The following is a 15,290-nucleotide window of genomic DNA, read 5'->3' on the forward strand; positions in this document are numbered from 1 at the left end:
GCCTAGCATTTTCCACGCGTTTTTAGGCGCAATATGTGAACGACCCCTAATTCAACCAATCCTATGACGACTTCGACACTCCTGAAGTGTTTCCACTTTTGTGTCCCATTAGATGTTCAGCCAACGGTCCATGACCATGGGTGTGACGTCTGAAGCTGAGACTAGTGCACTCAGGGCATGTCCGAATCCATTTTTGGTAGAGGATTAAATGGTCTGAATGTGTGTTTTTTAGGCCTAACGTGCAATATACCAATCATAGTCTCTCCCATCCCCTTTAAAAGCCAGTTGTGTTCGCGCCATGGCGGGTTCATGTGTTGTGGACCCGCCAATAGGGGCATATTACTAACATGCTCTTTAAATAAAAAGGAAAAATATTGCGCCTTTATACCAGGTTTGAGTTGTTTATACTAATAATAGTATAAACATAATACTGCGTTGAATATCCATTTACATTTCATTCTTTTTCTCACACAAAGCTATAATATGGCTTTAAAAGAATTAAAATATAGCTTATGAATTACTTTAACTATTTTTTATAGCTTGGTGTCCTTATTTTCTGACAATTATATATATAAAAATATGTGTAATCCTGACATCCTGTAAAATGTCCAATTTTGTATTCTATGGTTTAAAATATGTAAATCTGAGTGAACTAAATGTTTAATGTCCTTTTCCCATAATGCTTTTGAATGTTTTGCTGTTGTGCCCATCCTATAGATGATTTTAAGTTTTAAAATGAAGTATCCCAAATTCTCAAGAGTTTTCTTTTATGCCCCTTGTGTGTGTTTAAAAAGTTGTCTGTCCAGAGTTCCTACATTCCATGACAACAATAGTGGAAGTTTCACATTGTTACTTATTGAATACTGTCGAAGGGGTGGGGGATCAGTGTTTAAATGTTGAATTCTGTTGTACTCTGGATGCATGTAAAGAAGAAATGCCGTCAGCTGTGGTCGGTGAACTGGTTAACCCTGTCAGAGAATTGAACAGATGTAAGGTAATGAAGTCACCACTGAATAAATAAATTTACACATGCCTTCACGAGCCTGCAATTTCTGCCCACCGAAGCCGAAGAACGTCTAGATTGAATTAATTAACCAGTCATATGGAATAATAAAAAATAAAAAAACTAGGGTTTGTTTTGTATAACACTCCACCTCTGTTCCTTCTCCTCTGCTCTCCCTAGCTTTTGTATCCCCTCCTCTTTTTTTACCCTGCGGAAAATATGAAGTCAGTAGATGGAAAGGGGGTCAAGGGGCGGGTGGCAGAACGGAGTAGGTGGTGAGTTCCATAACAACAGTAATTTTAAGCTGGTTGATTGATCATGTGGAGCTGGATGGGGGCACCACTGTTTGTATCCAGAGATAGTGGTCAGGAGACTGGAGGCACCTGGGGTGAGATGACTGAAAAGAGGTGTGTTTGGGTTTCTGGACCACATGAAGGGAATGCAATCAGCATGTGATGTTTGTGGAGGATTTTAGGGCTATTTTCTCATATTTATTGGATTTAGAGAGGAAGGATGGTTGATGAAATTTTGGCAATCATCTTGTCCTCATATACAGGATGATCTTTTCCATCCAACAATATTGGATTTTGGCCAGTTAGCTGTCAAGCTCTGTAAACTCTGCAATAGCTTAGAATGCATATGTGAATTGAGGTTCCTTTAATGGGACCACTTTCCATGCCAATTCAGAAATGGATCAGTGTTTTCCAGAGTGCAGCCCGGGTCCTAAAGTACTCGTTGATGTCAAAGGGAAGGTCAGATTTCAGCTCCGTTGCACAGATCTTGTTGACTCAGGATCCTTGTCTTGGCATGCCACCTCAGGAGGAAACTAGCCAAGCATGAATGAGTATTTCTTTTTTCCGCTGAATTATTTTTCTTGGGATAATGGTCTCCCAATAATTAGAAATTCCAGTGACTTATGTTGAGTTTCTTCCAGCACCCACCCACCTATATTGCGTCTCATTGTAGAATATATGGTTGTGCTTTATACATTTTTGACATTCAATAACATCTTCGTTTTGAAATCTTTCGTTTCAGTTTTGAACCACTCTGGAGGTGTTTGGATGGATCTTTCTCACTATTGTCCTTCCACTTTAGACAGCGGGAGTGGGTCTGGTGGACCCCTGCTACTGTCAAGAGGAGGTGGGAGTATGTGCGCCCTCGGTTCGCTTGAGCCATCTGTCCAACAGTATTGTTTAGTGCACAAAGGGAAAAGAGTCCTTCAAAGAACACCAGTGAATAGAGCCCTAACGTCATTCTGCTCAGGCATGAGAGCGTCTTCTAGTTCTTGCTCATCTCTGTTTCCTGATCCTTATTTCCTATCCTCTTACTGGTTTATTTTTTTGTTCCATTGACATGCTTGCGGTCAACTATCTAAACTGATTCTCAACCCTCTCTGATGGAAGATCTTAGAGACAAAGTGTAGTCTTTCCTTCCGCTCTTCTGTAACGACAAACTTGTAAGAACATGAAGTCGGGTGACATCAGTGTTTTCACTGTATTTGCTTTCAGAAGATATGTCAATGGTCTTCAAAATTGTCAAATGGGTTTACTGTGCCATTGTTGTGCAACAAGTGAAGCGAATCAGTACTCACTACTTGATTTCCTGGTTTTTGTGAGTAATGCTCTTGTCATTAGCACTGCATTTGTTGTACTACTAACACTTCATAGTGTAAACATTATTCCAGAAACTACATTTGAACCTCTTTTAAAGGAAGTTTGAGTGCTGCTTGATTCTTCACAATATGCCATCACGATGGTGTGAATGATACATTGACATTTTCAGCAAATTTCATTTTTTAGGACCTATTCCTTTAAACATCTCCTCTCAATTTATTCCTTTACCTATTTATTATGGAGAGTGTTTAAAACACACCCATCATCCAATACATGAAACGCTTCATAAAAATCCATATCATGCCATCTGTAATAGTGTTTTGAGATTCCTCCTTTATTACGGGTGTGATCTGTTTGCCTAATAATCATGTGATTTCTCAAGATAAGATGTGCAGTCAAACAGTGAGTCATGCGCACAGCATATAGATCACACGCAAACTGGAGAGTTTCCAAGTTAAATAATATTTGAAGTAGAATATACTGGAAAAATGCTGTTTCCTCTTCTGGTATGAGTTGCACTGCAGTCTGTGCATGCTGAATAAATGTGTGTGTGCTGAAAAAAGCAGAGAGGGGGTGAAAGAAGCAGAGAGGAAAGAGAAAGCTCATTTGGCACAGGCTGGAGGTGTAATACTAAAGCACTGGCAGGCCCTTTAGTCAAACACTGGGGCTTGTTGCTAGGATACATTCTTATCAATACCTTGGTATGCCGTCTATCTTCCCAACACGTTTCTCGGAGCTGTGCTCTGCCGTCCGCTTATTCACTGCTCTATTTTTGAATCAAGCCAAGTCTGCAGCAAGCTGGGAGACCCCAAAACCCCTGTGTTGACTTTCAGTGCTGATGATACGCCCTGTGCATTCTGAAGAACTATACTCGGTTAATTTTAATGTCAATTTATTTTATTTTTTCATTCTAGAATGTGTTGTTATTCCAGATTTTTCTAGTGTTTGCAAGATCTTATCCTCGGTAATTTGTGTTTCTTTTTATTTTCACTGTAGAGCAAAAGACAAATTTAGATTCTTCGAATCACTGTTAGTTGGGCTGAACTTTGCTCATGCCTGCATATTTTCAGAGGGCATGTGTTCAGTCATTTCTGTCTATATTAAGATTGTTCTTTTGTTATGTACTTTATATCCAGACAGATGTAGTGGATAAAAGAAAGTTATTTGTCGTTAGGTCATTTGAAAGCACATTTGAAGTTATACATACAAAAAGATTGCATAGTTCCTTGAATGCACAGCTTCTATATTGCATAGCTGAATACAAATGCATTCCTTTATCTTTACCTTTGTGTACCTTTCCCTTTGTGTGATGTTGGACAAGACAAATGAGAACAATGCATTAGTTACTGTAAGCAGAAATTGGATGACGTACTACCTTACAAACTCCTTTAGGAATGCAGTACTGTATATGAGAGCCTGCAAAATTTCTGTATGTATACCTGCATGACAAAGTGCACATGCCAAAATGTGCATCCCAGAATGTATAATCCTATAGTGCACTGTGAAATTTGACCTTGAATTTTTATAGAGGCGAATGATCTGGAAGTGTTATCAGTCTTTCATTGACTGAAGAGTTAAAAGTACACACACACACACACACACACACACAAACACACATTTGTTTTTGTTGCATACTACATACTGTTTCACATTCTATTTTTAAATCCAGTAGGCAGTAAGCAATGCATTAGGAATGCATACCGTGCATGGCAGTTGTGATCTTCTCCATTCACAGTCACGGTAAGTGAGGTGTCAGCAGATCCTCTGATGGCTCCTCCCATGTGTTCTGTCTGGAGACATGCTCTGCTTTTCCTTCACCGCCATTAAGTGCTTTACTCCCTGGTGTCATTTTAAAGACTGCAGATAAGCGATAAAATAACCATATGACCAGATAAACCTGTATTGTGGTATTGCTGTGGGCACATTTATTGCTGTGTATTTTCCAAAGTCACTCGCAAAACTCGTGGTGACAATTACCTGGCAGTAAATGCACACTGTGCAATCATTCTTTACTAAGAGAGCACACAGTGTGATTCACTCCTATGAGTTCAGTAAAGCAAACAGATGACCCCTGGGCAATTTACACCTCTTTAAAAAGGCAAACACTGAGTTCAGAATGGATAGAGGGCAATAGAGCAGACAGGGGGAAATGTAGAGGGAGCGAGCATATGCTCCTCTGCTAATCTACAGATTTCTGCTGTAAGATGATTATAGCTTTTAGAGCCTGCTTGAAAAAATACAGTCGGCAAAATGGCAGTAGGCCATCCAAAAACGACTTAGTAACTGCATTTAAAGTGAATTCTACACCCCGGCAGAATGAAACTCATTAATTAGACACTCAGCAGTGGGTTGTTCCGCAGTACAGGGCCAAACAGATTTTAAAAAGCTGTTTTTTATTATTGTTTCTTGCCTTAATTGTGTTGCTTGCTGTTATTCAGCTGCTTTCTTAATGGACTGTGCAAACTGATTTGCATTGTCTAACAGTGGGGTGTATCGAATAATACATTCAAATATGAAAAGATGGTCATTATTTATTCACCCATATGCTGTTGTTTTTTTCTTTGGAATGCCAAAGGAGAATATTCAAAGTATTTTATACAGTTTTTCCCAAATAATATTATTAATAATAATAATATGCATCATAAAGACATTTAGAAGGAATGACTTGTGTAGTCATTATGTGTTTTGTGTAATCTGTTTCAAACAAACAAATGGCTTCCGAAGTCTTTGAAAATGACACATGGACTAATTTTATTTAGACTTTTATGATGTATGATTTTTTTTGGTCCTTTTTGTAGCTTAAATAGATTGAGAACGGTTGTTGTATGAAATAGATATGATTACTTTTTATGTGTTTTACAGAAAAAAATAAACAGCTTTCAGTTGTAAAACAACATGAGAATGAGTAAAAATGCTTTTTTGGGTGATCTGTTCCTTTAAGAAGAGCCATTTAGTTGTCCCCCATTACTGGTGTGCTGAAGTTCTCTGTATTTATGAGTTCAGTTGCATTCAAGTCACTGTTTTGCAAGGCAGCAAAAATTATTACCCCATAGTTTGCACCTATAATTGTTAATTATTTAGGTACATTGTTGAACTTATTTTCTTGAAAATCAATATTTTTCCTGTCTGTCTGTCTATTGGAGTACATGTAAAATGCCAGTGAAAATTAATACATAAAATATGAGTAATTTAATTGTGTGTTCTACGCAGTTTTGCGTCATGTTTACAAAATTGACATTAAGATTTATAACGTTATCATGTAATTTAAAAACTTTTAGCAATGCTTTGACGCTTCTTTAAAAAAATGATGAATAAAGATTTGGTGTATTTTTATTCAGTTCATACAGGTGCTTTAAATTGAATAGTTATATAGTAGAATGCCGAAATTGTAGAGTACTACAGTATCATATTTTGTACATACAACTCGGCTAGTTTTATCGTAAATTAAAAGACAAATTTATTGAAACAAATTTACTGTCAATACAGCTGCTGCATCTATTGTGTCCGTCATGTTTTTTTCTTCGACGCAGTCCAACTCTGAAACTCTGGGCATAGAAGGTTTCCCAATAATAATTACGACTTTGTTGTGTGCATTCAACTAGTATACAGATGACTAATATATATATATATATATATATATATATATATATATATATATATATATATATTAGGATCTTTTACTATACAAGGGCACTGAAAATAGTGCTTGTCATATGTAAAAACCTAAACAATAATAATAAAATAATACTAAAAAAAATAGCTTTATTTCCATATGAAAAATACTAATGAAGGTTTAATCCACTTGAGCAGTACTTGCCAATGCAAAGATTGCCACCACAATGCTAAGGTGTTGCTATGCATTTGCTTGGCTGAGTGGTTGCTAGGCTGATCCAGTCCTATTGATTGCGCTATATATCACAGAAATGTGATATTTTAGTCACTAGAAAGATACAGCTTTTATTTACCCATATTATTGTCAAACAGGTGAATATTAACAACTCTGATCAACTCTTCTCAACAAGCTGCATGATTTGAGGTAACGTACACAAGAAGTCACTGGGGCGGTACAATTTCAGAAGATACTAATATGAATAATTTAGGTCAGGCGTCTCCAAACTCGGTCCTGGAGGGCCGGTGTCCTGCAGAGTTTAGCTTCAACTTGCCAAAGTTTCTAGAATATCTAGTTAGACCTTGATTAGCTGGTTCAGGTGTGTTTAATTAGGGTTGGACCCAGTACCAAGTTTGGAGACCCCTGGTTTAGGTACTTATATGTGCATTTTAGGTACAAATATGTACTTTCAGGGTACTAAAATGCACCTTTTAGGAGTGAATGTGGCAGAAAGGTATACTGTTTGACAGGGTACCGTCCCAGTGACAGATTTTGTACCTTTTTGTAGCTTTTTGTAGGCTGCTTGAACTTGAGTCGCGTGGCACTGCTGCATTCTGGATCTCAGCTGAGCATTGAGGGATGTGTCTTGCTCACGAGGGTCGTGGTGTGGTTGCCAGACAGCTAGGGGTGTAATGGTACGTGTATTCATACCGGACCGTTTCGGTACAGGGCTTTCGGTACGGTGCACGTGTGTACCGAATGACCGAATGCAATATTTTGTTTGCGGAACATAGGTACATTTTCGTGTTTCCAAACGAACATATTAAGTGGCGGAAGTCTCTGCGTTCAGCGCAAATCCTGCCCTGCAGCTGATTCTAAGGCCGGCGACACACTGGCTGCGTGGCGTGAGCGTGCGTTTCTGCTGCGTGTCTGTTGCATGACACCTGCTTCACGTTTTCTGTGTCTTTACACACCAGAATGGTGCCTGACTTGGCGCTGGTGCGCTGCTGCTACTGTAGGTGACATAGAGGGAGATCGCCGACAGACCAGGATCTTGTCTTCACGACAACAATATCTATACTTCATGTAGAGCATAAATATAAAGCCTACTGATAAAGGACACCGTTAACAGTATTGACCGCAAAATAGACTATGTTTGACAATAAGCCAGTGTGTTACCGGCCTAATGTTTTCAAAAGGCATCACGCGAGTGTGAACATCACTACAACTAGGAAAAAATTCAAACGCATCTCCCGTCGGCATTTACACAGACCTTTGCTCTTAATTCTGTTCGGTCCAATGCAATAACGAAATCTGGGCAGACCTAAACTGAAACTGTTCATGCTGCACTTTACACTTTTGAAAAGTTAGATATTTTTTTTAAATATGAGCAGGCCTAGAAGCTGGGATTGGTAATGCTGCACTGTAATCATAGTTATTTATTTATATTTTTCATTATATTTTATTATATGATATTGGTTTGAGACTGAGAGTATATTATTTAGCGGAGAACTTTGCAGCAGTATTTTATTTCTTTTTCTTTTTTTCTTTTATATATATATTTTATTAAAAAGTATTTTAAAAACGTGTAAACAAATTGTTAAAAAAAGTTTATAGTAATAAACAACCTGCAGTCTAATGTTTGTATTTCTTTCCCTTACTGTACCGAAAATGAACCGAACTGTGACTTTAAAATCGAGGAACGTACCGAACCGTGATTTTTGCGTACCGTTACACCCCTACAGACAGCGTGCATGATGTTTGTGTACGTGGGGTGGGGGATGCAAGACTGACTCACGTCCTTGTTGTCTTATTACACCCCTGTTCTCAGCGCCGCAGACAGAGATTGATAGTGACAGTGGCGTTTCTGCACAAGGCTCTATGCATAACTCTTCCTCTCTTTCGCTGTTCTTCTTCAGTCTGTCTCCTTCTTTTCCTCCACCTGTCATCTCTCTGCCTCTGGTTGTTTAGGCTGCGGATCCCATTGAGGATACAGGAAAAGCATTTGCTGACATTCAGATTCACCCATGGGCTGCGTCATATAAGCACATGCCTCGTCACTGACACAAGCTGCACTCTGGAGCACATGAAGCCTTCTGGTGTTTCATTCAGCATGATATGTCATTGTCAAAATGCCATTTTTATATTTATGGCTGACATAGAGCTATTGTTCTGAAGACGGTTTAAGTGAATGAAAACAGTATGAATGAATCACAATGGTTTTAGATGAATGAGACAGTTTTTTAGTTTCCCATCTATTATTTAATTATTCCGGGAATTGTTTTGATAATGATATGCAACCTAAAATCTTCAGTGACATCTCAAATATTTAAAATCTACTCTTTGGGAATTGTACAAGAAATAAAACTTCGGCACAATTCCAAAACCTAGTAAGCAGCCCAGATAGGTCATAGAGAGCAAAGCTGCTCGCTAACCAAAAATCATTTAAAATAACTGCTTTCAGTTTTTATTTAATTAGAAATGTAAACCGTGTCTGTAATTCAAAGCTGAATTTTCAGCAGCCATTATTCTGGTCTTCAGTGTCACATGAACTTTTAGAAATCATTCTAATATGCTGATTTGGTGTTTAAAAAACATTTCTTCCTTTCTTTGAATCGAAAGTTCAGAAGAATGGCATTTATTTTCAGATCAAAATCTTTTGTAAAATTATAAATATCTTTAGTGTCACTATTGACCAATTAAATTTATCCTTGCTGAATAATAAAAAAAAACACATATATATAATATTATCAATCCAAAATTTTTGACAGTATAATTACCTGCAAATGTAACAATTTTCCCAGTTTTTCTGGAATCTGCCATAATTTTTTTCTTCCTAACTTGTTTTAATGCATTCTGGGATTCTGTGGAAAGGATATATGTAGTGCCTCTGAAGGCAGCTTTGGAACAGAGCAACCAGAAAACTTACATAATATTTTTCGTGAGTGATTGATAATGTGCTTTGGCATTAGTATTAGTCTGGACGTGTCTCCACTGTGCATTTAATGCGCTGTCATTGCAGCTCATGTCAAAAGAGTCTCTGTATTTGCTCTGACAGCAGTGTTTCATAACACAGTTAATGAGTGAAATCAGCACATCTCATGATTGTTAATGTGTGAGCTGCACTCCCTGCTGTGCTGAGCTTGCGTAAGCTGAACTGGATACCTGCGCCAGAGCTTCCTGCTTCTACTTCTCGTGCCAAGGTTGTTTTACAGGAAGCAGACTGTTTAATTCTATACTTGTCATTGGCAGTTGCATTGAAGAGGAAGTCGGTCTTGACTTTGCTGTAATTTGGTCGGCCTTATTGATGAGGGGAAGGTTACAGTTTCTATTATAAGCTCTTTGAACAGTGTTTTTGCAGAATCTTGTGACATTTATTGTTGGATAACTTCTGAAGGAGTGGACATGAGTCATGAGTAGTTTGTTGGACCTGCAGTGACAACGTATCTCTGAATAATGCTGAACTCTTATCTAGTCACTGTAGGGAACATAAGATAGCAAGATTTGTTTTCTATTCTAAGATGTCTGTAAACTGTCAGATTGTCATTTTAGGGAACACACACAGCAGCTACCAAAACTATTTGTACTTAGCTGTACATCATTGTATATGCACTCAAATTCAGAGATTATAAAATATGTAATATTTATAGTTTTTATATTTATTTTTATATTGATATTATTTTATTTTTGATTTATATAAATTATTTCAACAGCATTGATTTTCTCAGTGCTGTCTAGCGTTATTGGCATTTTCATGTGTAATTTTTTGTTTTTTTTTGTTTTTTTTTGTTTTAAGCCTTGTATCACAAACTAAAACATTTTTTTGCCCATTCAATTATAGTTAATTTGTGAAATTTGTTAACATTTATGAATTCATTTTAATTTTATGATATATTTTTTACATTTATATAAATTCTTACTCAAAATACTGTTTAAAATAAAGACAAAAAGTGTCTAGACCTTTTTTCTTTCAAATTTTATACAATGCGATTTAATTTACAAATTACATTTGCGACATTAGTGTCTAAATATTTAGCATGTCATTTACACCTTTTGTGCTACAAAATAAATTTGGATGATTTAAAATTTTATGATTTTCATCTTCATAATAATGACAAATCATATGCTTAACATTATGAGAAACTTACCCATGAACTGTAGTAATTGTAACCTGAGAAATGCATTTAGTTCTTGGTAACTCTTGCTAGAGGGGATGTTCTGGTTGAGGGGTGAACTGTACCCAGGCCCCTTTGAATATCAACCCACTTCAGGTTTCATGGGGAAATGCTTAACACCAGCGAGACGGACCACAGCGGTGTGGAACAATGCCTCACTGTTTGGCTAGCCCCACTTCCACATCTTGCAGTAATTGAAATAATTCCTGGATCCTGCTCTGGGACTTGTACACCCGTTCAAGGTGGGAGGGGTGTAGAGTTGTTTTTGTGGAGTGTTACTTTATGTATGAATCAAATGTGGGGTTAACTGGAAAAGCTAATGAGCTTTTTATTGATTCCAGCAGTCCACCTGCCTGGGTGGCTGTGTGCAAATCAAGAACTGCAGAAGTTGGCACTGAAAATGTCTCGTCCACACCCATACTTTAATATCTTCAATGTTTCCAGACATCACAAGACTGAGATTGCGTAAGTTATGAAACCAATGTGTGGCGGAGATCAAAGTCCTCCGAATAATTCACCTCTGAGGCCCAGTCAGTCATTGCATGCTAATGTTTGTGCAACCTGTAAAGAACATATGCTGCTTTTGCTTTGTTTTTTCGTTTCTGTTTCTTGGCCTTATTGTCAGTAATGGCTTTATAGTAACATTCATTCTGTGGAAACTCTTGTGAGAATATATATGCTGGTACCAAATGGACAGGGTGAGAGTTTGGGCCTACCTGACAAATTTTAATACATTTTCGTTAATGCTAAAAACACTGACAACATGTCAATTGGACAGACTCGACAGAAAGAGTAAAAACATGGCACTACAAGTGGGTCACTCTTTGCTATGACAGGATCAGATAAGACAGAGGGACACTTTCTCTCAGGCTATTTCACATCACCGTGTCTCTCCAGTTAAATCAAGCTCACCCTGAGATGTTGCCAGCACGATAGCAGATAGATCTAGCATTACCGCGTTTCTCTTGATTTCTGTAAAAACACAGTAGGACAGCTTGTTGGAGTCGAATGTTAAGTTGCGTGCTCTGTAGTAGAGCCTACAGCACTGCGCAGGAGAAAATGTCTAATTGATCAGAGGTTTCCTAGAAGTGGCCGACGCTCTCACACCAATCCTTATAACTTCATCTGAGCCGTATTGTATCGTCCATAAAATGCTGTCTGATAACCGGGGGATGTTTATTTTTGTCCTTTTTGAATGTGGCTACATCCCGTATGTGTTTAAGTTCCTTTCATAATCCCCTTCATTTTCCCACTTTCAACAATTGAAAGCTTGTACAATTCTCTATGAATCCTCTACAGTGATAATGGCTGTATTCAAATCTGGGCGTATACCCTATTACTGTGGGTTACCCAAGAAAACATTACAGAGGGGTGGAGAAAACTGTTTTTCTTGCATGTTCAAAGAGTTCCTGCGGAGATAAAAGACCCTCCGGTGGTGAATGGTGTGGGAGGGAGTGTAGCGTCCCGCTCCGTCTTTCTCCGGTCAGCGGTGGGGAACACCAGAGGTGGGTCGAGGTCGGGGTTATGTATGAGGCAGAACCGGTCGGGCTTTGTAGACAGCCTCACTAATCAGCTTGGCTGTGTGTCAGGTGATCAGATGTTCTGTAGTTAGATTATAGGGTCACAAGGATTGGCAAATAGCATTAACACTATGGTTCTGGAGCCCCATAAACATGCGCCCATCCCAGAGTTATTTAAATTAAATTAGCTTTCAAATCGGCATCTTCATGCATGTGCTGTTGTCAGAAATAAGAGATGGGTTGATTTGTTTGGTTCTCCTCATTAAGGGTTCATCAGATATTGTAAGGATGTAAGATGCATCAGTGACACCTTGTGGTGGTAACGGTCTTGATCATTGATTTCACTGTGATGAAACAAACAGAATGGTGAGGGACAGCCTAAAATGATTGATAGGAGGATGAGGATTGGCCATGGTTTATTAGTTCTGGGTTCAAAGGGAAGAGGAGCTAAACTCTTGAATCTCATTTCAAAGGGTCAGGTGGCCCATCCTCGACTGATGCTGTTAACATCTTTCTGAAGGGGGTCAGAGTGATTGTGAGGGAAAAAAAAGTGTGACAAATCTCAAACTCATCATTTGTGAAAATATAGTACTGTTCAGAAGTTTGGTGCCAGTAAGATCCATTGTGGTCTCACCAAGGCTGTATTAATTTGATAAAAAATACAGCAAAATAGTAATATTGTGAAATATTTGTAAAAAAAACAACAATGTAAATAGCTTGTTCTTATACATTTTTGGTGCTCAAGAAACTTTCTTGATGTAAAAAAAACAACTTCATATTTTTTTGTGTAAACGTGATTCAAAACAGCATTTATTTAAAAAGAAAAAAAAAGAAGCTGTTTCTGTGAAATTATAAATGTCTTCACTTTTGATCAATACAGTGGATCCTTGTTGATTTATTTTATTTTAATTTTAAGACTCCACATTTTTAATATATAGTGTATAAAATAAAATAAAAATTTAAGGAACTTTAACCAATAAATGTTTCATAAATATAATGTTAAAGAATAATTGCACAATTTTAATTGTTGTACAATGTAAACAATTTAATTTAGGCCAGGCCTAAAAACTCATTTGAATACAGAATTAAACAGGAGGTATTCTGTTACCAAAGAGTCCCTTGGTATTTTAGACTTGTTTCATCTTGTTTTTCTCACATAAAAAAATATTTTATTTTATTTGTAGTTGATAAAAAGACATTTCTGTTTTATGTCTGGGTCTTGATCACCCAGTCTGGGTTTATTTTGTGATATTTGCCAGATGACTTTGTATACATCATTGGATTTAGATATTTTAGTATGTTTAGATAACTAAGCACCTCTTGGTCGCTTTCAGGAGGGTTTTGAGTACTCATAAGGATGTTCAACATAAAATTATGAGACAGACATGCTCCTTTTTGCATCTACTCAGGCCGACAGGCCCTCCATCACCAAAAGGTCATGAAAGGCATTCTGGGACTGCAGCATACACACAAGACCAAACACTTAAAGGTCCTCCTCTACCACTACTAAATAACATTTTTTTTTTATCCTCGTTCACTGGCTTTCACTTCACATAAATGAAATCTTTATGTTTCTTTACCTGTGCTTCTATTTTATTGACATCAGATTTTGTTCGAGACAAACTTGCGTGGCAGCTTGCGTGTGCAAAAGGCAGTATAAAGTTCCTGATTTGAGACTTCTTTGTTTCTAAATGAGCTCTTTAAAGTATAAGTCTTTATGTGATCATGTAGGATGTGAACTGTGCAAAACTTTCGTTTTTCAGCATCTTTCTTTTGCCTTGACAGATGTCTTCTATTTAACTTATGTAGCCGTAGTGCATTCTGGGATATGGTATTGTATGTCAGTGCTTAATAGAAAGCAGCACTATTTCAAAATGACTCAGTTTCCGGGATGACTAAATCACTTCTAAGGAGTTTTCACAGTAAAACGGTTTTCATAACATACGAAATTGTGTTTGGAGAAACTTGAGTAGGGCCAAAAACATCACACAGGCTGAAAACTCACGGGCCACACAGAACTGCTGATCATCTTGACCCTATTAACTGTCCTGATCTCAAAGGATTGAATTGCATATATTAGGAATGCATAAATGTGTATATATAAGATGCCGTCCAATTTTTTTTAGATGGTTTTTTTTTTTTTTTTTAAAGTAATGAATACTTTTATTTTTCAAGGATGCATGAAATCAATTAAAAGCCAAAGTATCTATAAGACTATCACATTTTTATAAAAACATATTCTTCAGATAAATGTTATTTTGAACAATCTATTCATCAAACCCTTCTAAAACTACACAAAAACATTAAGCAGCATTAATAAAAATATGAAATGTTTCTTGAACACTAAATTAGAATGTTTAAATTTTAAATTGTAGTGCAAATTCACAATATTAATAGTTTTACTATATTTTGATCAAATAAATACAGCATTGGTGACTTTTTTTTCCCAAAAACATTAAAAAAGTATATTACTGACCCAAACTTTAAGTTCATAAATATAATGTAGGCTATGTTCAAAAAACTAAATTGTCAGTTTTCAAATTTCTAATCCATTTATATTTTTTTCCTCCTCTATTTTTTATACAGATTCATCTTCAAACTACATCCGCCAACTTGAGTCTAAAGTCCAGATTTTAGAGGAAGACAACAAGCAATTGTTATCCCAGGTAAGAGTCTAGAGTTTAAACTCTGCTGGTAATGTGAGAGCAAGGCACATGCCATGGAAACACAAAGCTTCCTTCCCAATCATGATGTTTTTATCAGCTGTTAGGACTTTCATTCTGACGGCACCCATTCACTGCAGAGGATTCACTGGTGAGCAAGTGATGTAATAACAAATTTCTCCATGAAGACTTCTGATGAAAAATGAATGGCTTGAGTACAATTTCAGGAAATGTTCATTTGTGGGTGATATGTTCCTTTAATGCATGTCATTGCACCTAGACTTACATGTATACTGTAACTCTAACTGAATCTCAAAGCTTTGATGCTGAAATGGGACTCTGATTTCATATTATGACACTGTCACAGCTTTGAAGAAAAGGCCTCAGATCTCCGACAGTTACATGAGACAAAGATAAAGATCCGTCACTAACAATTTTCTCTTTTAGATGGTCTTCATCTTCCATTTTCTTAACCCTGATTTATAAT

General features: G+C 37.1%; 1 protein-coding gene across 1 annotated transcript in view; it reads left to right on the plus strand.

Annotated features, from left to right (window-relative positions):
* The window catches only part of LOC113094534 (coiled-coil domain-containing protein 85C-A), a 29,810-nt gene that overhangs the window by 6,148 nt on the left and 8,372 nt on the right, over nt 1-15,290 (plus strand). The window contains exon 2 of the mRNA XM_026260113.1: nt 14,727-14,806. Within this exon, the coding sequence (XP_026115898.1) occupies nt 14,727-14,806 (80 nt within the window). The remainder of the gene's footprint in view (nt 1-14,726; nt 14,807-15,290) is intronic.

Source organism: Carassius auratus, unplaced genomic scaffold (assembly GCF_003368295.1).
Source record: "Carassius auratus strain Wakin unplaced genomic scaffold, ASM336829v1 scaf_tig00215406, whole genome shotgun sequence".
Taxonomy (NCBI): domain Eukaryota; kingdom Metazoa; phylum Chordata; class Actinopteri; order Cypriniformes; family Cyprinidae; genus Carassius; species Carassius auratus.